At 42.8% G+C, this 25,557-nt stretch overlaps 1 protein-coding gene across 1 annotated transcript in view; it reads left to right on the top strand.

Moving 5' to 3' along the window:
* Nucleotides 1–25,557, top strand: part of NAV2 (neuron navigator 2) — a gene marked incomplete at its 5' end in the record, with an annotated part of 115,417 nt that overhangs the window by 83,913 nt on the left and 5,947 nt on the right. The window contains 11 exons of the mRNA XM_015420939.1: nucleotides 1,907–1,915; nucleotides 2,353–2,525; nucleotides 4,327–4,480; nucleotides 5,997–6,156; nucleotides 6,700–6,800; nucleotides 9,357–9,452; nucleotides 10,866–11,034; nucleotides 13,074–13,309; nucleotides 14,669–14,823; nucleotides 15,285–15,553; nucleotides 15,936–16,054. Of these exons, the coding sequence (XP_015276425.1) occupies nucleotides 1,907–1,915; nucleotides 2,353–2,525; nucleotides 4,327–4,480; nucleotides 5,997–6,156; nucleotides 6,700–6,800; nucleotides 9,357–9,452; nucleotides 10,866–11,034; nucleotides 13,074–13,309; nucleotides 14,669–14,823; nucleotides 15,285–15,553; nucleotides 15,936–16,054 (1,641 nt within the window). The remainder of the gene's footprint in view (nucleotides 1–1,906; nucleotides 1,916–2,352; nucleotides 2,526–4,326; nucleotides 4,481–5,996; nucleotides 6,157–6,699; nucleotides 6,801–9,356; nucleotides 9,453–10,865; nucleotides 11,035–13,073; nucleotides 13,310–14,668; nucleotides 14,824–15,284; nucleotides 15,554–15,935; nucleotides 16,055–25,557) is intronic.

Raw genomic sequence — 25,557 nt, 5'->3', positions numbered from 1 at the left:
TACCTGTAGCTGTACTTAAGTGAACAAGTGCACAGTGTATTGACGATCCAATTACAGATCTTCTATATAAAGTGTAGTTTGGCCCTAAAAGTGGAAATTTAAATTACAGTATAGTATTTGTACTAGGAGAACTAATTTATGTATTAGTTTTACACTGGTTTTTTGTATAGAGAAAAAGAATGTGTGGATTTTACCTTATACACAAATATTGATAAAATTTACCAAATTGCAGGCAGTAAATGCGGTGGAGAGAAATGTGCTGTACAGCTCATAAAGAGAATGTTTAACATCTACCTTGGTTTATTGAGAGCAACTGGGTTTAACTTTCTAGCAGCTGTGTTAATTACATTCATTATATCCTGGACTCTTTCTTGGTTATCATCATGGAAATTGTGAAATAAGTATATCACTCTTTGAGTTTAGTCTGTACTGGATATGACACCCAGAAGGCTTCTAAATAATAATCTTTCACTTCCCATTCCTTTGTTGCTTCACCCTTTATTGTTTGCAAGGTCCCATGTGCTGGAGGAAAGGTACCAATATAAAACTCCATTTTGTAAGACCACTTTTAGTGCTGGTGCCCTTCTTTGTAGTATAAAGTGAAAACCTTAGTTCCTGTAGTTCCTTCAAGCCCTAGGATTGCGTGTTTTGTATCCAGATAAGTGAACACTGCTTCCTACCCAAGATGACTTTATCCTAAAGAAAATGCTAGGCAGCATAAAGCCAAACAGTCCTCTCCGGTGATAGCCCCAGAACCCCGGTACTTATCAGAGGTGAAGGGGAGAGAGCCAGCTGGAGCAGCCGACATGGCAACAGCCTGCATACAGCAGAATTCAGCACCAACCCTGCAGGTCAAAACAGCAGGGCAATCTAGGTGGTGGACCCATTGAAGCACAGCCTGCCCAAGGAGTTGGGCGAGGGAGTAACAGCCACCATGTGGGAAAGGCCCTAAGCCTTAATATACTGGGACCAGCTGCATGGGAAAAGGCAGGGCAGCCATGTAAGGGAGGTGAAGGGCAGTGCTGGAAGCTGGCCTGGCCCAGTCAAGCCTGATCAAAAATAGCTCCTGCCAATCAGCCCAGGAGGGTGGGGCAACCCTCTAGGAGGCAGGAGGAGGAAGAGGCAGGCATACCCCAAGAAGTTTTCCTCATAACGGCCAGGGATTCAGGCCTGCGAGGACATGTTAGCCTTCTTGCCAGCTAACTGACTACAGGGGAGAGCAGTTGAAAGAGAGGAGGAAGGCTTAAGGGTATGGTTAACCCCTTCTCCTCTCTAATGTGAGGCCAGTTGAGGCCCCAAGAGGAGAGACTGGATGGTGTGTTGGCCCCAGACAATGCTGATATTGTGGTAGAGGCTCGCAACTCACATCACCATGCATAGAAATGAATCAGGAAGATCCTATCACTGCAGTGTAGGACCTCCCCTAGACCTGGATGATTGGATTCAGCAATTTCAAGATGCTAGGTTTGGGGAGGTTGTCAAGTCAGAAATAATTTCTTAACGGTTGTAAAGAGAGAGCAAAACAAGTGCATTAGTCTGGGGCATGTTCTTGTTCCCCCTGTGCAAGGGGAGAGATGGTGACTCAGCGCCATTCTGTGGCATTCAGTGTTTGGCAGACAAAAGGCAAATTTGGATAATGTGTAAAGTACAATGCAAATTTAGACTGCAATATGCACCTCATCCCTTAGGTTCAGTAAAATGTTCAGATCCAATTTAAGTCATAAGATGATATGCTTTAAAAAAAAAATTACTCCAGAAAATTATTTGGTCTCTGCCCCCCCTTTTTTTTGGGGGGGGGCATGTTCACCTGAGAAATCCAGCACTTTCCCTGTCATTGGCTTTATCTGTTAAAACTTGTCTTTTTTCCTTCCCCCTTCCCTTTTTTTGCTTGCACTTCCTCTGGCAGGTCAATGAGGTAAGAAAGATGTATTTTAAATTCTAAAATACAAAGCTAACTCGTCCATTTACATGATTAACTCTGTCGGCATCAATAACCTTGTCTGCGCCATGTCACTTCCTAACTGCAACCTGTGGTAACCCTTTCATAAAATGGTCTTTGATCTGAAAAGCATTTGCTGTGTCTTATAATGAAAAGATGCACTTCAAAAAATACTTCTCAACAGCCAGCACTTTTAAAGCACTTCAAACTCTTTCCTTTCCTAATAGGATGCAAAGACTTCTAGAGAAGAAAATCTGTACTTCAGTTATTAATCTGTACTGTAAAAAAAGAAGAAATTAAGTAACAAATTATAAAAATGGTGCATGTCAAGTATTCCCTGCTGATATTTTATATCTTGCCATAAAGGGTTACTCGTTTTATTCATAACTCTTTCTGTTTTCATGTACTTTCAGTTGCGTAGCTCCTTCAAGCAAGCTTTTGGTAAAAAGAAGTCTCCCAAGTCAGCATCTTCTCATTCAGATATTGAGGAGATGACAGATTGTTCCCTGCCTTCGTCACCAAAACTGCCTCACAACGGCACAGTTGTCTCCACACCATTACTGAGAACCTCTCATTCCAATTCCCTGTGAGTTCAGCTTGCATATATAAAATTTGTTTCAGAACTGGAACCCATTTTGTTTGGTGCTGTCGGAGAGATGAGGATTAAGGATTGAGCAGAATTTCTTTACAGGCTTTTTCCCTTCACTTCTGCATTGCTCTCTCTCCACTGTGTGTTTCCATGGTGGTTTCCACATAGGAACAGCCGTGTGTGGTTTCCCTGCTGCTGCTGTGGCTACCAATACAGTGGTGACAGGGCTTTCCCGTGGGAGGTTTCCCCATATTTCTTCTGTCGTGGTCCCTTTGCAGTGGTCTTCAGGTACCTCACTTTAGTATCAAATAGTTAGCATACTATGACTTATGTGAACAAGCACCCCACAGGGCTGTGAACATTTGTGCCAGCCTGGCAGAGGGTCATTTGAGAACTGTGACACTTAACAGAGACCTTTTCCATATGGCAGTGCTTTCCTATAAACAACAAAGCATTGCTGCAACTACCAATGCAGCACAGTGGCAACAGGGCTTCTAGATAGCAGCTTTCTCCACATTCTCCCTTTTCCTATGGGGGGGAAGGTTTTTTTAAAAAACAAGTAATGAAATTATCATTACATCAATATGCCAATTGCCAATTTTCAAAAGGAACCTCAGAAGCAGTGTGGCTTGCGAGAAGGGGGAAGGCTGCTGCGGGGACTGGCGCAGGGAAAATGGCGGCTTGTGGGCAGGACTAGGAAAATCCCGACTCTTCCATATACACGGCAGCCAGCTCAGTTTTGTTGCAGGCGTAAAGCAGGTTTGGGAAAGATTGCAGAAGAGTCGAGGGAAATCCGGGTGGTGACAGAAGCAGCACAGTGCTATGGGGAAGCAGAGAGGAAAGCCCCTTCCCAATAATTGAACCCAGGGCAAATCACCCATGGGAAAATGGCCTGAAATTATTATCTAGTACAGATTTACCAGTCTTTATGTGAAGTTACTAGTATTATAGCAATTGGAATTGTTGCAGAGGCTTGATGAAGAATTTCTGCTCTACTAAAAGAAAGATAATATTTTTAGAAGTCTTCTTCCACTTCATGCCAGTAGATTTTTAACCTGAAATCTGTCTTTGGTTTGTAATTTTTTACCGCTAAATAATTGGTTTTGGATACTAATAAAGAGCACATTCATTAATAAAGGAATGACATTCACAGGAAGCACTAAATATGAACAAATTCCAGAAAATGGCTGGCTATATTACTGTTTGTTTTTTATGTGTCAGAAAGTAACTGAACCCAGTTCTCAATGAAAAAAAAGGGGTAACAGAAAGCTGGTGCCAGAAGAATAAAAGCTTTTAAATAAAGCCTGAGCAATTTAGAATGAACAGGAATGTTTCATGTCTGAAAAGGTGTAGAGTTCCAAAGCTCTCTGGAATCATAGAGGGAGGCCCAGCTGTGCATTACACCTGCTGAATGCTAAATCTTTTTTTTTAAGTCCATCAATCTTCGAGTGGCTGCTGCTACTGTCTATACCTCCTTAATTTACTTGGGATTTCCTGGCTGTATAGATTTCTCACAGAATGACTATTCCTCACAGCAGTTTAACTACTGAAGCTAAGTATAGTTCACAGCCAAAATGGTAGTTTTGTGTCCTGATTGTATTAACTGCCAAGGTACTCTTCCCTACCTCCTTTGGGCAGGCTGAAACAAATTCTGATGACTGTATTCCATTGATCTCACGACTGGAGTTAGGCAAAACCTCAGAGAAACCAAAACATTAAAGCTTTCCATTTGTGCTAACATATTAAGAATTCATGTTCTTGAGTTAATTGGCTCAGTATTTTTTTAAAATCCCCTCAGGATTTCAGAATGTACTGATAGTGAAGCAGAAACAGTCATGCAGTTGCGAAATGAGCTAAGAGACAAAGAGATGAAGCTGACTGATATCCGTCTGGAGGCCCTAAGCTCCGCCCACCAACTCGACCAACTTCGGGAGGCCATGAATAGGATGCAGGTAGGAAAGAACTTCAGTGTTCTTTGCTGTGTTCTGTAGTGATCTGCAGTGGGAAAGAACTGCACACCAAAATCCAGACCCACAACCTAAAATTAGAGCTCTTGTCTTGGGGGGGTATTTGTGTGTGTGTGTGTGTGTGTGTGTGTGTGTGTGCGCACCTGGAAGTCGTGGCAAACTCTGGTGACTGACTGTGTGCACTTGGAAGTCATGGCGACCTTTGGTGACTGACCCTTCCTGGGGGGGCTGGAGGATATTCAGAGAGGTGGCTGAGTAAAGCCTGCTCCCGGCTCTCGCCTCTGGTACTTCAAGGAGATCATCCCATTCAAGTACTTGCCAGAGTCTAAACTGCTTAGCTTCCAAGATCTGATAAGTCTGTCAATGTATTTACCTGAGACTATATCCTTACACCAAGGCAAGGCCCTTAAATCACAGATGTTAAAAGTTGCCACTGCTTGTCAACAAAATGTGAATTTGGAGGATGTGGCAAAGAGCCTCTATAACATTGGTCAGATTCTAGCACATCCATTCCTTTCTTTGGCCTTTTTGGTTCATAGAAACGTACAAAGAAAATCTGACTTAGAAACTTAAATAAATCAATCAAACGAGTGGGGTTGAAAATCCAGATTTTCATCCATCATGGATGTTCAGAACAGCATCCAAAATATATTAAAATTAATAAAGTACTCAAAAAATTTTAAAGTAGCAAAAATATCAAAAATGAAGCAAAATAGAGTGAGAGACCCTTTCACGAGAGGGCACATTGAACTCCTGTTTCAGGACAAGTTGGATATGCAAGGGATGCTTGTCTGTCAATCAGTTACACAGTACTCAGATCTGCTGGCCTTACTCTGAAGGCCAGCCCTATGTTTAACTCTTCCCCTTCTCCTTGGCTTCCCTTCAGATAGCTTTTCTTACCTTCTCCACCATCTTTTCTCCCCTCCAGCTTTCTGCCTTCTACCTTTCCTTAGTTTCAGAGGGTAGCCATGTTGGTGTGCAGTAGAACAGCTGGATTCAACTCCAGTGCTCTTTTTTGTTTTTGCCTTCAAGTCACAGCTGACTTATGGTGATCCCTGGTAGGGTTTTCAAGGCAAGAGACATTCAGATGTGGTTTGCCATTGCATGCTTCTGCATAGCAACTCTAGTATTCCTTGGAGGTGTTCCATCCAATTAATGATCAGGGCTGACCCTGCTTAGCTTCCAAGATCTGGTGAAATTGGGCTATGCATGTCAGGGCACCTTAGAGACCAACAAGATTTTGGGGGTATCTGGCAAAGGGAGCTACTTGAATCTACCTTTCTTTCATTATCTGCCTTGGTCATTTCCTCTCTGCCTACACATCAACGGTCCAGTCTGCTATATGAGCCATCAGTTTACCACTGATGGCATGCTTTTATGCACCTAAGTTTGCTACTTTTTGTTTGATAGAGAATTGCTAGGCTGTATCTATGTCTAAAAATGGCAGAAAGTGTGTGTGCTTTCCATTTCCTTCACTGGCAGTCTGTCTTTTCTAATCCAGAGCGAGATTGAGAAACTGAAAGCAGAAAATGACCGCCTGAAATCTGAAAACCAAGGCAGCTGCAGCAGGGCCCAGTCTCAGGTTTCTATTTCATCCTCTCCACGGCAGTCTATGGGCCTTTCACAGCACAGCCTAAACCTCACAGAGTCAGCTAGTCTTGGTGAGTAGATGTGATGGGCAATGGGCAAGTTGCATCCTGTAGCTGTAAAAAAAGTTAAAAGCACTGGAATAAATCCTTCCATTACAATATCAGAAGCAGCAGCTCTCTTGTGTTTTAAGAGTATAGCTTTCTATATGTGACTTCAGCTGCACAGAATTGTTTTTACAGTCATTAAAATCTGCCCGTTTTCTAGATATTTTAAAAAAGAACATATCATATATATATTTTTACCATGGCCCCTGCAGACTTCTTTGGGGTATCTTGACATTTGCTATTCTGTAAGGGCATATAAGATTAAGCATCCTGAGAATCTCATCAAGGAAGTCTCTAGACCACATGATTGCAAAAGTAGCCTCAGAAATCAAAGTGGGTGTTGAGACAGATTTTCAGTAGCCAGGTGGCAGGGTTTTACTTATTCCATATTAAGTCTAAGAACCGAAGACTGCATTGTGCAAAACAAGCCAATATATGCCAGAGTGTATATTCACAAAGGCCCAAAAAGCCCTCTGCACTGTAAGCAGATAGTTCATGTTTTCTGTTCAGACATGCTGCTAGATGACCCCGGTGATGGTTCTTCTCGGAAAGAAGGGGGCAGGCGTGTTAAAATAGTCATCAGCTTTCAGGATGAAGTGAAATGGAAAGAGGTAAGTTGGGTGTGGGATGCTTTTTCAACCTGTGTTTCCAGCATTGCTAGATATATGGGCTGGAGCTTTGTTTGCATGCTGCAAGACATGCAATGTTTTATGGTGAAACTACTTTGAGAATTGGCGTGGTGCAGTGGGTAAGGTGTTGCACTAGAATGGAAGAAATCCTGGTTCTAATCCCCAGTCTATCATGAAGCTCATTGAGTCACCTTGAGCAGTCATTCTGTCTCAGTCTAACCTACCTAGAAAGGGCTATCGTGAGACAAAAAGGAGGAGGGGAAAGCTGTAAGCACTCCTGAGCTTCTTAGAAGAAAAATAAAACTGTGATGGGCAAAATGTGACAGATACTTTGTGCAAAGAAGCCTTTTGTGTTACCAGGAGGAGCAAGGAGGTATGAGTCTACTGCATGTATACTGGGAATACTCCTGGTTTCTAAACCTCTCCTGCTGGCCCCAATATCGGCCAACTGAGGCGTAATTCTCACTGCAAGAGTAAATCTGTCCAGACTATAGTGTTTCAGTTTGCAGGTGGGGCTTACCCAAGCAACTGCTTCTCCCTACAAAAAGAATCCATTCACATAGACAACTAGTATGTGACGGAGAAGGATTCTAGTCTAGTTTTTCTCAATGCAGGGAATTTTTGTTTGTGTGTGGAGAAGAAGTTGATCAAGTAAATTAAGACAATTAAGTAAACCGCAGTAAAAACTATATCTTGATTATCTCCAGAAAACAATTAATAAAAGATTCAATTTCTTATAGATAAAGTTGTAATAGAACAAAATGAGAGTTTAGAGATAAATATGTAAGGACTACTTTAATGATTGACGCAACATGGTTTAGCTGCTGGTCTGCTATAGTATTCCTTATCTGCCTACCCTCTCACCCTTGTGTTCATCACACAAGGGCCGTCTATTTTACAATTCATAATTCTCAGTGTCGAAAAGGAATGATAAGGAATTCGGAATATCTCTGACTACTGATTAGGAAACTTCTGCAGATATCTGTGTTAGTTTCAAGACAAACCAATGTAACCTTGCCTATTCCCAGCCCTGCTTCTGCTGCCAGCTGTTTAAGTGTCTTCTAAAAGTTTCTGTTCCTGCCTATCTGCAACATGTTGAAGTTAAAGAAAATGAAATTATGTAGTACTGAAATGATTCTGTTAACTCTCAAAGACTTTGAGTGGAAAGACCACTTCATCTGAAGAGTTTCCGTTCTTAAAAGAGCCATTTTTGCCTGATGCTTCCTAGAACTTTCCCCCTTACTACTTTTTTCATTGCTGCTCTTGATGGAGGAATTACAATGGGAAATCTATGTTTATATTGTATGTTGGTCTTAAGACCGTAATAATAAAACTAACTAATGGGAAATCTAGTCTAGACACAATGCCACAGCCATGGAGTTCTATGAAGTCCAGACCTGCTAATGCACCCAGTAACTTGGAATGAATAAATGGGAAACTGAAACCAGCAGACTTGGCCTTGAACAAAGAGATTGTCAAAATCAGTCTTGTACAATCTGAAAAATGCCCTATGGCCTTTCTCTCATTCGCTGGTTTTAAATTAACTTTTAAAGTAAATAATATTAGTGGGAAGCAGTCCAAGATCTGGATCAGGCAATGAAAGAAGCACCCATCTCTCAACAAAACTCGCTTGCCAGCTTTTCAGAAAGTTTGTTGTGTCACATCAAGCATTTTCTATTATATATAGAATTAAATTGCTTGGAATCAAGCCACAAAGATTTTAGTACAACTAGGAGGCAGAAACGTTCGGCCGATTCTTTGCTAACTGTGTTGGCTGCTGGTGTATTTCCAGACCCAATTCAAGATACTAGTTTTAACCTATAAATATTGCATAGCCTTGTCCTGCATACTGTGGGGGTTGGGGAACATTTTTCACTCAACGGGCCATTCTGCACTTGAGACAAGCAACAACGCTATTGTTCTGAGTCCTTTCTCAGCACTCTAGTTGGGCAGCTCAGGGTCTTTATTGCTGAGGCAGCTGCATTGATCAGAGAGATTCACCTTACTCCTCACATTTAATTTACAGGTGGCAATGCAAAACCTTCCTGTTTCAGAAGTCCTTAGAAGAATTGATAAGAGTTTATTGTATTTGGACTGTTTTATGTTATTGGCTTACACTGTTGTTTTTCAGTTAATTGTTGTTGTGATGCTGTTGTCTGATTCTGTGCAGTGCTATCAACATTTTTCTAGCTTTAGCACCCACTGTATGAGGAATAATTACAACAAATAAGGAAATGTGGCTGTTTATCCATGCCTGTTGTGTAATTTTAAGCTAGTAGGTTGCATTAGAGGCCGGGAGTGTGATCTAAACTGTAGTGAGGAAATGATGCGCTAATGAATCTCTGTGTGTGAGTAGATCTCCCCTTATTTCCCCATTTACATCTATGTTGAAAATGCCCAATCCATACAGGTTTGGGAGGTTGGAGTCTCAGAGCTTGTAGTGCATGCCGAAATGTTTCAGATATGGATAACTTTTCACTTTGGAACAGTAAAGATTTCCTAGGTCCATTGTCTTTTAATACATTGTTATGTATTTAGGATTCTAGGCCTCGTCTCTTCCTCATTGGCTGTATTGGAGTCAGTGGAAAGACCAAATGGGATGTGCTAGATGGTGTTGTTCGAAGGCTGTTCAAAGTAAGTGGTGAAATGTTTGATGTTATTTCTAATGGTGTTGCTTCAGTGCTTCCTATAAACTAACTTATTTGATTCAGGCTAAAAACAAAGAAAACAGATTCTTTATTGTTGCACTAACAAGCATTTAAAAATACCTCTGAGTGTCTAGCCTCACTGGTCCAAACTTTTTGGTAGAGAGGGCATCAATTTCTGTCAGTTCTGCCCTACCCTGCAAAGCCCCGCTTTGCCCCCTGTGCTGCTGCAGAGGGGTACGCTGACTCCAGGAACAAAACTTCAGAGGGCTCAGTGGGCTGCTGCAGTAGGAGGAAGCTAGAAAATCCTGATCCATAAGGTCTGAGTGTCATTTCATACATTTCATTTATTGCAACAGTTCACATGTAAACCAGAATTTGCTGTTACTGCAGCCAGCCTTGGAAATCTCACATGCAGTTCAGAAATTAATAACCAGGGGTTTTTTGGCAGCAAACCAAAGTTTAAAATTACATCTGTTTTAAAATAATAGTTTCTTCTCTTTCCATCATACCAGGATTCCATGGTACCGTTTAAACATGGTTTGGAATCTTGGAGATAAAAGCTATGGTTTGTAGTTGAGGACTATCAGCAACCTATGATTTCCTACAAAAGCGGAAATGATGGATTACTGAGCTGCATGTGATGGGGAAAAATGGGGAGAGAACTTGAAGGCCTGAGGATGTCCAAGTTTTATTACAGTCACAACAAACCATGGTTTATCATTACATGGGAACTGTATTACTGGCATCTTGACCATAAAACATTCAGTCTCACCTGATATGTTCAATGAAATTCCAGTTGAGCATCCTAAGACCCTTGCTTTTGTTGTAAAGTGTGAAGTGGCAACTTGCATATTTCCCTTGTGATAAACTGCTTTGCTAGATTAGATCAAAGCGTCTTCTAACATTTTGTCTCTAAGAGTAGCCCATCAGATGCTTCTAGGAGCTCATAACCAAGGCATGGATAATGATCATCCCGTTATTTGTACCTCCCATCTGGTACTCAGAGGTATAGTGCCTCTCACATGTAATGACTACAGAAGTTCATCATTTTGTTAGAGTTCTCTTGAGATTTCATTACGAAATGTTGATGCACAATAAGATGGCATAGCTTACTGCCTTTATCTTTAGTATTCCATGCAACTAGTCATGACAGGACTGAATTCCCAGAAGTTGCCTCTGAATTGCTGGTTGTTTTTTTGGCTAATTCTGTACATTTAAGCCAGTGTTCAGTCAGAAGAGTCTAAATGTCTGATTTGACAAATGGATTTGCCTTTTCATTCTGTGGATTAATTCCCTTTGGAAATGGAGGGGGGGAAGCTATTTCGTTGTGAACTCTTAAGACCAAGAAACATGATGGGAAGGTTTCTTTATTTCCTTCTTTTCCCCTCCCATTTCATAGGAATACATAATTCATGTAGATCCTGTGAGTCAACTAGGGTTAAATTCAGACAGCGTCGTGGGCTACAGCATCGGCGAAATCGTACGCACGAATAGCGCAGAGACACCTGAACTGCTGCCGTGTGGGTACTTGGTTGGCGAAAACAATACCATCTCAGTCACTATCAAAGGTAAATCACAGGTGATCCATTTGTTATAGTTCTCTGTAATTACAGGCCTTGCCAAGCCTCAATGCTGGAGAAACCTCAGAGGAACAGTAAGTGTTTAATGAGTTTATTTTGTTTTCTCAGTCTCTACATGCCACACTTCTTTAGTTTGTATGTCTCTATCATGAGCAATTTGAAAAGCAGTAGCATTTATGTATATTATTCTCCTTGAAGTTGTAAATGTATGCACAGCATCTTTCATTTATGAATCTTTACTGCACATTGGCTTGCATCATCATGTCCCTGTTCACAGTGAAATAGTACTTATGGTAGGCTTGGAGCTATACACGTAATAGGGATAGATGATAAAGAGCATTCTACAGTATTAAAGAGAATGGGCTTTTTAGCCCTTGCAATTTGAATTTCCTTCATATACTCTAGAATGTACAGAAAATTGAAGCTATCCTTGTTATCCAGTATAGCTGCCTGCCTTCTGTCAAACACTGCATAGCTGGAGTTCAAGGATAAGGTTAATACTGTAGATTTAGGAGAAGTTTGTGGAAGGCTGTGTGCATGCATTAGGTTTCTGTTTTCATCTGCAGGATGAAATACTCTGAAAGGAATTTCTCATTCTGCTCTAGAGTGTTTCTACAAGAATGGGGTGTGTGCCTTATATTTATATCAGGATAGGGAACTCCCAGCACACGTGCCAACATCAGCACATGACACTGTTTTTGTTGGCAGCTAGGGCCAGATCTCTGCCCAAGCAACAAAGGCATTGGCATTGGAGGCACTCTTCGAAATAAGTGCGTAGATTATTTTTAAGTAGTTGCATGAGGATCGTGGTCCTGATTTCTCATGAGTAATTGACAATGCACTCCTATGCAGAGTTGCTCCAGTATAAAACCTTTCAAAGATGGGGCTTTTGCCACCAAGGCTGCTTTTAACCTGAGAATTTAAGCTGCTCTATGTTTTATGCTGGTTTATGCTCTGGTTGGGGTTTTAATACAGGGGCTCATTACTTTTTGTGGTGTTCTGTTTTTATTATGCTTTATTTCTGTAAGCCGCTTTGGGCAAAGTCTATGGAGAGGAGGCATGGAAGTGTTCTAGAGAAATAAAAATACATAAAAAACCAGTGAAACTCTGCATAGGATTTAACTGTGAGTCTTTTATATGAGTGTAAGTTTGCTTCATCCCAGAAGTATTGCTATCCATTTTTCTGGACTTCATGGCCATGTAACAATTCATTGTTGATTTAGAACTTTTAGAATTAAAAACTTGGCTGACCTTATTCTTTGAGTCAGCTGGTGACATAGATATTGTTATATTATCAAGTTGCCCTAAAATACTTATATCTTCCAAATATACAGCTGTTCATACAAATGTTTGATCTTGATAATTTTTTACTTAGGTGCTAAATAATTCAGTCTTTATGTGATCTCCCAGCTGAAATTCCATCCACATGCTTTTAAGGATTGCTGGCTTTGCCTTCTCAGTTGGCCAGATTTTCCTTTGCTGACATTGCATAAATTCTCTCACATGGAAGTTTTCTGCTGGAAGATATTTCCATCATATTGAACAAAGGATATTCAGAGCAAACAGAGAAAGTACCTAAACACCAGCAATTGTGCACATTCACATACCGTATTTTTTGGACCATAAGATGCACTTTTTCTTCCAAAAAAAGTGAGGGGAAAAGTGTGTGCGTCTTATGGACCGAATACTGAGCCCCAGGGTTCAGAATATTTTTTTCCTGTTTTCCTCCTCTAAAAACTAGGTGCGTCTTATGGTCAGGTGCGTCTTATGGTCCGAAAAATACGGTATATGAGCCACATTATGTCAGAATATTGGTCTGTCTAGCTTAGAATTGGAGTAGTAATATTTTATTTGTATAGAAGCTCACTGCCGAACTACTCTAAGGAGTTTGGGTGGTGGCAGCAAGGTCTAAAGGATGTTATAAAAGATTTCTTATTAAGTAACAGACGCTGCTGGTTTTCTTTGTGTGCACGATGTAATAACTTTTTGTAAATGAGTTAGAATTTTTTTAAAAATTGTTGTTGCAGGCATTGCAGAGAACAGTTTGGACAGTCTGGTATTTGAGTCTCTCATTCCAAGGCCTATACTGCAGCGCTATGTGTCGCTCTTGATGGAACATAGGAGAATCATCTTATCTGGTCCAAGTGGCACAGGAAAAACATATTTGGCCAATCGACTATCAGAATATATGGTGCTTAGAGAGGGCAGAGAGCTGGCCGATGGTGCTATTGCAACGTTTAATGTGGATCATAAGTCCAGTAAGGTAAGCACAAGCAGGTGACAAGACAAAAACATTTCTGTTATTTACAAATGAGAAAATTCTCCTCAGGGAAATATTTTGGGATGTGCATTGTCATCCGTTAACCTTCTGGCAAGAGACACCTTTAGCAGCGACCAGTGTTTCTTCCACATCTAACCTGAATAGCTCTCCCCTTGTGAGTGGTTCCTCCCACACCTGCCCAGTCCTCCTGCTCTCCACCACCCTTGTTGGGGTCAGATGGACTCCCCCACAGAATGGGAAGGAGAGGGAGTTCTGGCACTCAGTTCATTTCTCTTCCCAGGACTGGCTCACTGTCTCTCTCTCTCTCTCTCTCTCCCACCTTATGTACTCAGTCCTTCCTTCTTCCCTGGCCTGGTCTGAGAGGCTCCCTCTTATGCAACCTCTCAGCCTGCCCCCTTGTTTCTGGGTCTATTCTGGCCCTGGCTCTACCTACCTTTGAGGTAGCTAAAGGAGGGGGCAAGGCTCCAACTTCTTTTGGTCTGTACCTCCCCACCTCCAGCCTGCCTGAGCTCAGCCCCATTAAAAGCCCCCCCTACTGGTCACAGTTGGGCTGCATGGGCTCCTTGCCTGTCTCCCTGCAGTTGCCCCATCTCCCATCTTCCTGTGCCCTAGCAAGGCCTCCTCCTCCTAGCCAGCAGTGTCTTTCAGCAAGCTGTTGCTGGTTGGTGATGTCACCAGCAGCAGTATGGGGACATCTGTCACTTTGCTTCCCATGGCTGCCACCTCCTACCTCTTACCCAGCCACCACTTTGGCCACCTCCCTGCCTGGACCTACCACCACTGCGGCCAGCCCCTCCTTCCATGGCTCCCCCAGGTAAGCGCCGTTCTGGGTCCCAGGATGTAATCTCATCCCACAGGGGTGCGGTTGAAACTGGCAAACTTGTGGCACTAAGTTGGTGTTCTGGCTGCTTTACCAGACAAAGTCTGCCAGTGAACCTGTCCATCTTGCTGTTTCTGGCCTCCTCATCCTGTCCTGTACCTCCACTTTTCAAGATTCTGGATCTACTTTCTCCCAAGATTTCACTTCTGGCCCAATCATCAGGACAAGGAGGCTCTCTAAGAGATCTGGCAACTGCCTGCTCCTCCCTGGAGAAGCTGATATCACTGTGAGAATGACATTTATGTTCTAATGATAATTGTGTCGTTAGGATGCCAAGCATGCTGTCAAACGTAACTGAGCTTTATTTTTTTTATAAACAATATTCCAAAAGTTTCTTCCCCTGAGAAAAGTGTGGCTGTTTGTGGTTCACAAGAGGTCATTGTACCTCTGAATCTCACAGGGTCATCTGTACAAAGATTTCTAACTGAAAGCCAAGTTCCTCTTTCTCATCTCCATTGCAGGAACTTCGCCAGTATCTTTCCAACCTTGCTGATCAATGCAACAGTGAGACTAATGCTGTGGAGATGCCACTTGTTATCATACTGGACAACTTGCATCATGTCAGCTCCTTGGGAGAGATCTTCAATGGGCTCTTGAACTGCAAGTACCATAAATGGTAATAGCAATGTTGTAACTTCCAGGAGAGAGCAGCATGCAGAACTTAGTGTTCCTGGGCTCTTTACATCGGTTTTCTCCAACCTAAGTTTTTATCCCTCCCTATTCAGAGTTCTGTATCTATTTAATCACTTTCTTGCCCTTAGCGTTTGTCATTTTCCCCCACCCCATCTTCCTTTTATGAGGTTTTTTCAAACCAAAGTGGCATCTGATTTTTCCTCATGTAAATCAGTCTTGTTTGCAAATGATCTGTTTACTGAGAAGATTAAATGTTGGGGTACATTCCCTAACATCACTGCAGCTTAACCAATACTAGGGTAGAAAAAATGGTGGGTGTGCATTGAAGGCAATGTACAGGTTTCCGAAATACTGTGTTCGGGATAGATGGCCATAACAAATAGTAGTAGCAAAAATCTAAGAAATGTTCTAGACATAAAATGCTGATTCATTTGTTTTTCATAGTCCTTACATCATAGGAACAATGAACCAGGCAACTTCCTCAACGCCTAACCTTCAGCTGCACCACAACTTCAGATGGGTGCTGTGTGCCAACCACACTGAGCCAGTAAAAGGTTTTCTTGGCCGTTTCTTGAGAAGAAAACTTGTTGAAACAGAAATCGGTGGCAGAATGAGAAATGCAGAACTGGTTAAAATCATAGAATGGATTCCTAAAGTCTGGCAACATCTCAACAAGTTCTTAGAGGCTCACAGTTCTTCAGATGTTACAATTGGTAAGATGTCAGAATTATCTTTTAAAATTCTGACATGTTTTCCAACACTTCAGAGAGGCCATGTAATTTTAACTCCAGAGGAGAAAAATATTAAAATGGAGGCTTTGTGCCCTATCATAGAATCAGTTAGAAAGTATGCTATCCAGTGGTTTTAATGGGTTCCTTCATTGTAAATAATAAATACTTATTACCTTATTTAAGATGATTAATTAATGGGGATTATAAATATATGTTACATCTGTCCTTCTTCCAGGAACATCAGAGTAGTATACCAAGTTTTTCCTTCTGAAGTCCCTGCTGGAGGAATCTGTTTTTCCTATTCCCCTTCTGTCATTTTTTGTGCTTTGGTATTGTTAAAATCTACATTTTCCTTCTTACATAGGTCCACGACTCTTCCTCTCTTGCCCAATAGATGTAGATGGTTCCAGAGTTTGGTTTACAGACCTGTGGAACTATTCCATTGTTCCCTATCTTCTTGAGGCTGTCAGAGAAGGACTACAGGTGAGGCACAAAGAACCTGGAGGAAAATCTAAGACACAGTGCAATTACATGAACCCAACTTGTGACCTGCCAAACCAGATGTAATCTACTTGTCATGTATTTTGACTTGCCAGTGCTTGACCACTACCCTAGAGAGGCTCCCAACCCAACACCCCCCCCCCTACCAGTATATGTAGTCAGCTCCTTGAGTTTTGTTTGTTAGGTCACAAGTTGTGCAGACCTGCATAAACCTTTTCTTTCATCTGAAATAGGATTATGATGATAGATATTTACTTACTTTTAAAGATGCGCATGGATGCGTATACTTGGCTTTCTTCTCTGTTATTCAGAAGAATAAGGCAAAGCAAAGACTGGTATAAATTTACCAAACTGGGTCTCATAATGTTTTTTAACTAGAAAAAGCAGGGAATATTTCAGATACTAGAACAGAACCAATAATTTTGAGTCGTTACAACGTTGAACTGTTCAGAAATTTCATTTGGCTTAAATAATACTGCTGATTACCTATCTGCATATCAAAAGAGTAAGCATGATGTTGTACTGTAAATTGTCATGATTCGGCTACTGAATCTTTGTTGTGAATTGTGCTTCCATTCAGAACAAATCAGTAATAGTATATCTATCGGACACTTTTCTTTCTAAGAAATACAATCAGATAAAATTAATTAAATACAATCAGATAAAATTAAAAAGAAATACAATTTAAATATACAAAAAAAGAGAAGAACAGTCAACCATTTCTGGGGCTAGTTTTTTGGGCCATGAGCCAAGAAACCCTCATTTTAACAAAACAAAATATTTTACTACTGACCATTTCCCATATGAATGGTCAGTTGAAGATGGGGTGAGGAAAGGAACCCTGATTGTTTGTTTTCAGTACACTTATACCTTGCGGGACACATGTTAACTGTGAAGGGATTTCAGAAACTCCACTGTCCCAGAAAATGAATAAGGAATAAAAATGATTTAAATGAATAAAGAACAGAAATGGCTCAAATGAACCTAAATATAGCACACTCATGTCCATTTTTTCTTAATTTCACTTTTTTTAGGTATTCCAGACTTCATTAATATTCTGTAGCTTCAGTTAATTAAACAGAAGTGGTTTGAGGGAAAAGGCATGAATTTCTGTGGCAAAAGTAGTTTCAGTTTCCTGGAGGGGGTTTTGCTGCAAAAAAATCTAATCTGTCAGATTTAGTATTTTTTAAGCTTCCTTTTTAAAAGTTGAACACAAAATAATGTTTACTCTGTACAATTGTACAATTATGCTTATTTTTATTTTTTTTATTTATCAAATTTATATCCCGCTCCTTCTCCCCCAAACAGGACTCAGGGTGGCTAACCTCATTTAAAATACACCAATGAAAACAATACAAACATACAATAAATAATCATTAAAATATAAAACGGTTAAAAATGTATCCCCATTAAAATTTATCCACTAGCAAGCAGGGTAGGATGCATGGATGGTGAAGACACAGCGGAGGTATACCAGCTGCCTGGTGGGTCACAATCACCCAAAGGCCACCTGAAAAAGAGAAGCCTTGCATGCCCTGCGGAACCTAGGAAGGTCCCACAAGGCACGCACTTCTTCGGGCAGCTGGTTCCACAGGATGAGGGCCACTACTGAGAAAGCCCTTGCCCTTGTTGACATAAAGCGGGCAGTTCATGGACTAGGGACCTTCAATAAATTCCAATATGAAGATCGTAGAATATAGAAAGGATTATGTCAAGAGAGGCGGTCTCAAAGGTATGAGGGTTCCAGGCCATTTAGGGCTTTAACTGTAAGTACCAGCACTTTGAATTGGCACCAGAAACCAATTGGGAGCCAATGCAGCTGACATAGGATAAGTGTAATATGTGCCGACCAGAACACTCCTGTCAGCAATCTGGCAGCTACATTCTGGACCACTTGTAGCTTCTGAAGCATCTCTAAAGGTAGCCCTGCATAGAGCGCATTACAGTAGTTCAGTCTTGAGGTGATTATTGAGTGAATTACTGTGCCCAGGTTCCCCTGAGACAGATAGGGAACCAGCTGGTGTCACCATGGACACGTGTTTGCCCATAGAGAGCAAAGAATCAAGCCATACACCCAAATTCCTGACTGAGTTGGCAGTAAAAAGGCTGTACCCCTCACACCTAGGGAGGGTAGGCAGTTGACCAGGACTGTGTCAAAGGCAGCAGACAGATCCAACAGGATCAGTAGCACCATTTCACCTGTATCAAGGTGTAACCGGAGATCATCAACCAGAACTTTCTCAGTCCCAAACCCCAGCCAGAAGCTAGATTGGAAGGGATCTAGTGCAGATATCTCATTCAGGGATTCCTGGAGCTGTTCAGCCATGGCTCGCTCAATCACCTTTCCCAGAAATGGAAGATTAGGTACTGGGCGGTAATTTGCTGGGTCCCTCTCATCTAACGATAGCTTTTTCAGGAGGGGGGGGATCCACCACTGCCTCCTTGAGGGAGCTAGGGGGAAAGAGCCCTGGGAGAGTGAGAGATTGATAGTGTCTCCCAAGGTTCCTCCTACCACTTCCCTGGAGGCTTTCACCAACCAGGAAGGGCAAAGAACCAAGGAGCAGGTAGTAGGCTGAACAGCCGATAGGATCCTGTTAACATCCGCCTGGGAGAATGGATTTAAGGAGCCCAAAAATGGACCCAATTGTGCACACAGGGCCCCAGGATTCCAAAAATGGACCTGATTGTGCAGACTGGCACCCAGGATTCCAAAAATGGACCCAGTTGTGCACACAGGGCCCCTGGTTTCCAAAAATGGACCCAATTGCACACACAGGGCCCTGGGATTCCTACTGACTCCAAATCTGGCAGCCAAGTCTCGGCGAAAAGAATGTCGCAAATGTGTCACATAGCCAAATTTTCATGTACTTTTGGAGCCACTGAAGGGGTGGTCAGTTGCCTAATATCTCTAAACAATTGAGCTGGATGCAACATGGCAGATGCAACAAAGGCAGAAAAGTATGAGCACTTCACTGCCACTTCATAAGCCTTCAAGCAGGCTCTATAAAGTGCTCTTGTTGCTTCATCATGAGTTCATCACCAGCACTGCTCTAGCCATCTAAGCCCCTTTTTACTGCCCTTAGTTCATCCACATTCCAGGGAGCAGTGTTCCCTCTAAGCTGAGTTAGTGTGAGCTAGCTCACACTAACTCAGCTTAGAGGGAACATTGCCAGGGAGCCAAGGTAGTACGGAGGCAAAGAGGGTGCCGTGGGGCAACTCGGTCAATGGCCTCCTGAAAGCTCAAATTCCAGGCATCAATGAGTTCATCAAAATTGCTGCCAGCAGAGCCAGACAAATCACACAGAGCATTCCGGAATCCAGTTGGATCCACAAGTCTCTGTGAGCGAGCATAAATAAGCTACCCGCCCCTATAGCAGGAGGAGGCAAATCTCAAACCAATCTTCACAAAGTAATGATCAGTCCATGGCACCAGTTTGCAGAGAACCATTGAATCCAGATCAGTTCCTGTACAAAAGATCAGATCCAACATGTGGCCTACTCTGAGCGTGGAGGCCAGTACATGATTGAGCGTGGAGGCCAGCATCTCTTATGTTCTTATGTACAACCTGGGAGGGTCCTAATAATGCCATGGCAATCGTAAAATCTAAGGAGGCATGAGACAAGGCAGCGTTAGCATGGACACTGAAGTCCCCCAAAACGTATCCACCTATTCTGTCCACCTAGGCACATTTCGCAGGCTACTCTGGTTTCCCTCTCCACCTGTGGAAGGATCTAACCAGCTGGGCAGGTACAAAAGATCAGATCCAACATGTGGCCTGCTCTGAGCGTGGAGGCCAGTACAACCGGGGAGGGTCCTAATAATGCCATGGCATTCGGAAAATCTAAGGAGGCATGAGACAAGGCAGCGTTAGCATGGACACTGAAGTCCCCCAAAACGTATCCACCTATTCTGTCCACCTAGGCACATTTCGCAGGCTACTCTGGTTTCCCTCTCCACCTGTGGAAGGATCTAACCAGCTGGGCAGCAAATGTACAGTCCACCAAAAAAAAACCCAGAATCAACTTTTATTTCAGTGACTCACAAATAGATTAATCTGAATTACTTCCATTTAAATCAGTTTATCCCTGTGAACTTCAGTAGACTAAGAACCGCTTCACGTTTTAAATGACTACCCAGATTCACCTGTTTTTGTATTAAGGGAAACGCTCTTCTCCAAACACACAGCAGAAATACACTTGCAAGTTGTGGCTTCTGGTCTGTGTCTATTGCCTGTTCCTGAGTGTTTGTCTGCCACAAGCAGGTTGAATTCCCATCTTCCACTGTTGGACCACAGTATTCAAGATGAAGCTGTTGGGGAGACAGAATGCAAGGGTGGAGTGATGGGGGGGGGGGTCCTAGAATGTGCTTTAGGGATGAATGTGCATATATCCCTGTAAAAATACTGTAAAATTATGGGTCATAGTGAATAGTGTCTAGAAAAAAAATCACATAAATAACAGCAGTCTAATCAGTCATGACACAATAAGACATGTGTGTCAGTTAAAATGTTATTAACTGATAAAAGAGGTCAAGGAATCCCAGGGAATGGGAATGGAGAGGGGTAATTGAGAGGCCAGTGAGGTTTTTGAAAAAATATACAATTTGCCACAGGTGGCTAACAGTACAGTAATCTGTGCACTTTGAACTGGTGTAGAGAATGTCTCAATGGCTTGTTTGCAGCTGTTCACGGCTGCAGAAACACTGTGCCCCTGATCCAGAGAGGCCCAAGCAGGAGATAGCATGGATTGCCATGCACAGAATTGATCGGAATAAATAAAATTTAAATAAATAGAAACATTAAATAGAATAGAATAAAAGCTGCCTTTAGCACCCAGGCTTGCTCTGGCAGTTCGGCCTTGCATAACGATGTCACTGATGTTTTTAACACATTTTTAAAATCTTAAACTGAAGGGCGGGAACCACTCTTTTTACTGTTGACTCCCTGGGACTCCAGGGACACAAAGTTGCTGGATGAGTTCACTGTTGTTTTTGCCATTTAAATATCAGTCAGGGCCGAGGCCAAGGAGACCACTGTTAATAGCTCCCAATCGTTTCATTCTAATTGTTTGTGAAAATGTGAAAGGTCGAGGGTTGTATAGTCACTGCCCTCCTTTCCATTATAAATGTCAGCCACAGCTGCTAAAAAGGCCATGAAAAAGAGAGAGGGAGGGAGGGAGAGAGGGAGGGAGGGAGGGAGGGGGAGAGAGAGAGAGAGAGAGAGAGAAAGAAAGAAAGAAAGAAAGAAAGAAAGAAAGAAAGAAAGAAAGAAAGAAAGAAAGAAAGAAAGAAAGAAAGAAAGACCAAACCTTCCACCCCTGACTCCTGTCAATTATATTTTAATAAGTTTTAATTCTAGGCTTTCTGTTTTGGCTGCTGCCACCTTGTGGCAGTCACTTCCTTTGCATAATAAGACATAAGAGACTTGCTTTAAAGGTAACACGGGTGAGGCAAAAGAGCTTACTCACCCAGTGTCTTGCTTGATTTGAGTGATTAACTATATAAAGCAGCTACACATGCTTAGCTGCTACCCTAGAGACTGCTCGCCAGAGTGGGTATTAACTGAGCACAAATATCACCCCAGGGTGTGCTGCTGGATGAATTGCAAAGGCATACTGGTTCATTTCTTTTGCCTTGTCTGCAACTTGTTTAAATCAAGCCAAACGCGCAAGATTTTGAAGTAACTTGATGTGGAAAATCCCTTGCATCGTGCATTTCACATCTGACATATGAATATATGAAAAGATTTATCCTTCTAAATACAGAGAGCTTACTGGAAACAGCATCTTTTCCCAGGTATCAGGAATACTCTACATTTATGTAATTCCACTCAGATCCTAAATATTTACACCTGTGTGTCTCTCTACAGCACCAGAGGAGCACACCAGGGTAGTACAGCATGGTTAGTAGCATGGTCAGGGCCGGCCCCAGGTTTTTTTGCACACTAGGCGAGGCTAAGTTGTGGTGCCCCCCCCCAGGCGAGGCTGCCATGTGGCGCGCCCCCCCCCTCGCCGCAGTTGCAGATTTTCCGAGGGGCCAGTCCCTAAGGCGGCTGGAGGACAGGGCACAGAGCCTGGGGGGACTCAGAGTGGGAACAGCTGCCTCCTTGAAGAAAGCCATGCTCTGGAAGCAGCCCCGCCCCCAAGTCCGCCTGCCCGGCTCTCCCCTCGCAGGAGCCCAGGACACGGGGGGAGGGGAGGCGGCTTCCTGGCTGGGGGGGGTGGCTGTGCACTTTCCTCACCCGAGTCCCCGTCTCCACTCAACCCAGCCTGGAGCCAGGGCAGGACTGCCGGCGTTCCTCTGGGTGGGCGGGTGAGTGGGACGTGGCCCGTGGGGAGGGCTGTTTCAGATTGCCAGGCATTGGAGGGAGGGACACTTGCGTGGGACACCCTTGTCCATCACCCCTCCAGTGAGGCCAGCAAGAGGCTGCTTCACCTGTTGCTCCGCCGAGTCCAGAGCCAGCCAGAGCAAGCCTCCTCCCCCTGGTGTCTTCTTGGCTTCACTCTCTCCGCCCCGATGCGCCTGCTTGCCGCCATCACTGCCAGCCTCTCCCTCCCTCCCTTTGGGTGGCCTGCCATGCCGCCAGGCACTGAGCGGTGCCCACAGCTTCCCCATCATGGTGGCGGCAGCGCCCCCTCTTGGGGGGGCGCTCAGATCACGGGTCGGCACCCTCGAGATTGCGCCCTAGGCGAGAGTCTAAAATTTGATAATGATGGGCCGGCCCTGAGCATGGTGCTTGGTATTCCTCATGCTAAGTACTGAGTAGTTTGCCACAGGAAGTCTTTAGGCCACATATTACATAGCTTATTATTATCATTATTGAAGTTATATGTATGGAGAAGAAGAAGAAAGAAACAGGTCTACAGCGGATATAAATACACATAAATCAGTGTTCATTATCCATCTGCTAAATCATCTGCTGCCAGATAGCTATGTTTTTAAAGGTTTCCGTTTCAAATAAGTAGTCAGTCTAATTACTGAGAACATATTGTTCAGTTTGTGTAACTGTTCTTTTTTGCTAAAGGAGGAATTTTTCCTCCAGTATCTGGTATAGACCATACAAGCAGTTGTGGCAGCATATAAAACTACTTTTGGTGAGAAGGGGGGGGGGGTTATTTATGCATTACATTTCTAGGTGTTCTAAAATGAATATGACAAATATGTACTTTCAAGTGTAATGCTATGTAGGTATGCTCATCTGGAAGCTCACACTGACCGCCACTTCCCTTCTGTGTGCACTTTTGGTGGTCAGGTTTGCCCCTCTGTACTGTGTGAAACAGTTTTAAGAAGTAGATCTCCAGATATCCAACAAGCTGCACACTCTTGTAATAAGTTCACTGTTGAGCTCTGACTTGCCCATTGAGAATCATTAATCCCAGATCACATGGCATCACCAAGTGCCCAATAACCATTTGCTGTGCAAGATTTAAAATGTGGTTAATTGATTTAAAAAATCCATTACTGAAGAAGAGTGAAGTGGAAGATAAAGGAGCAGATAAGTTTCTTTGTATGTTTGGATGCAGTCTTCATATGTTTGGACCTTTGTAGGGTGTTTGATGAAACTTTTTCTAGTGCAGTATTATAGTTTCAGAGCTAGTCAGACTGTGGCTTGGAACTGCAGAACTGATCTCTTGTTCCTGGAGACTATAGGATGTTACCATCCTGAATCAAATTGAACTGAATGGACTTAGGAGGGTGTAGCCCTGCTGCCGATGGCACTGTGTGTGTCTCAGGTACAAGCCATCATCTCAGTGCCATGTGGTAAGCATCTTTTATTAAATTAAGTGAATCTAAGAGACAGCTCATGAAATGTCCTCTGTTTAGAGGAACAAAAATTCCATTCAGCGAGCCCAGAGATAGCTCTTTGGGTCCTTGTCCATGTGAAGGCCCAAATTTTCATTTGTGGTCTCTATGCATCACACCTATGGTTGAGGCGCCTGCTCCAACTCCGATTCGGGAAACTTCTATCAAGCTCAAAAGTTGTTGTGAGCTGCTCTGGACCTGGCTGCTGCAGCAGAACACTCCAGGAGCTGCTCCAGGCTCAGAGCAGCTCTTAGGCACAGTTGCTGTCGCCAGTACACTAAAGGTGGGTGTTGTGGCCTGGAACAGCTATGGGGAGATTCCCCCTACAAGTCTCCCCCCCCACACACACTGAGCCTTAAGGGAAAATGAAACTTGGGGGGAGGAATTCTCCCCTTGCAAGTATTGCGGTGCCCCACTTGTTCCATATCTATTTGCTAATGTTATTCAAGAAGCTAGTCATCATAGTATTAAAGACTGTAGTTCTGTGTCTCCATTTGTTTTAAGGAAAGTGCTGAGGGTTGGCTAGTTTTTTATTACAATTAAGCTTTAGAAAAGAAATCAGCCAAAAATAAAAGGAACAATGTATCCTATAGTTGGCTGATAAAACATAGAAATGTAAAGGAATGCGTATCAGAATCCCCCACCACACCCTTTTTGAAATTTTTCAGACCTTGTTTTGAGAGTTTATTCTGACATATGGTACCTAGCATGGTAAAGGTAAAGGTTCCCTTGCTCGAAAGCCAGTCGAATCCGACTCTAGGGTTGCGTGCTCATCTCCGTTTCAAAGCTGAAGAGCCAGTGCTGTCCGAAGACGTTTCCGTGGTCATGTGGCCGGCATGACTAAACACCAAGGCGCACGGAACGCTGTTACCTTCCCACCAAAGTGGTACCTATTTATCTACTTGCAATTTCTTGCTTTCAAACTGCTGGGTTGGCAGGAGCTGGAACTAGAGACGGGAGCTCACTCCATCTTGCGGCACCCGGGTCTTGAACTGCTGAACTAGTGACCTTCCACAGCCTGCAGTTCAGCGTCTTAACCACTTGAGCCACCTAGCATGGGCCCTGGGGTAACTCAGTTCAGCTACTACTGTCTTATTGTTTTCTAGAAGAATGACATCTTGTAACAGGCATTTATCTTCATTGTAAAATGATTATAAAGAGGATTGCAGTCATGGATTTGACTTGCATTGATATATTTATGCCCAGAAGATTAATGAGATTATGATGTACTCATAATGCAGCCATGCACCCCCTGGAGTGTTTACTACTTAATGTTATATGTATGAGTGTAAGCACTTTCACAGCAGAGGAATCATGAGTAAAATACAATTAGAAAGGAACAATTGCCTAAAACTGTTACAGAGAAAAACATGACCATTTCTTTTTCATCTGGAAAGCAATTTCTATACTTCAGCTTTTATTTTATTGCAGTGATTTCAGTGATCTAAGGGGCTGTCTATGTGTATTCACAAAAAGACAGGGCAGGATTTTTGAGGTATCTTCCTATAAACTACACACCAAATGCACATACAGTTTCCATGTGGTCAGCATAATTTCATTTGAAGTAAGAGGCAGAGGCTGCAATCCTAAGAAAACTTAGGAGTAAGATCCATTGAATAAGATGCAAGTAGACCTGTTTAGGATTGCTCACTGACACTGCAATCCTAAGCATGCTTATGAGGGT

Source organism: Gekko japonicus, unplaced genomic scaffold (genome assembly GCF_001447785.1).
Source record: "Gekko japonicus isolate JY-2015 unplaced genomic scaffold, Gekko_japonicus_V1.1 scaffold2876, whole genome shotgun sequence".
Taxonomy (NCBI): domain Eukaryota; kingdom Metazoa; phylum Chordata; class Lepidosauria; order Squamata; family Gekkonidae; genus Gekko; species Gekko japonicus.
This window is presented reverse-complemented; position numbering and strand designations above follow the sequence as displayed.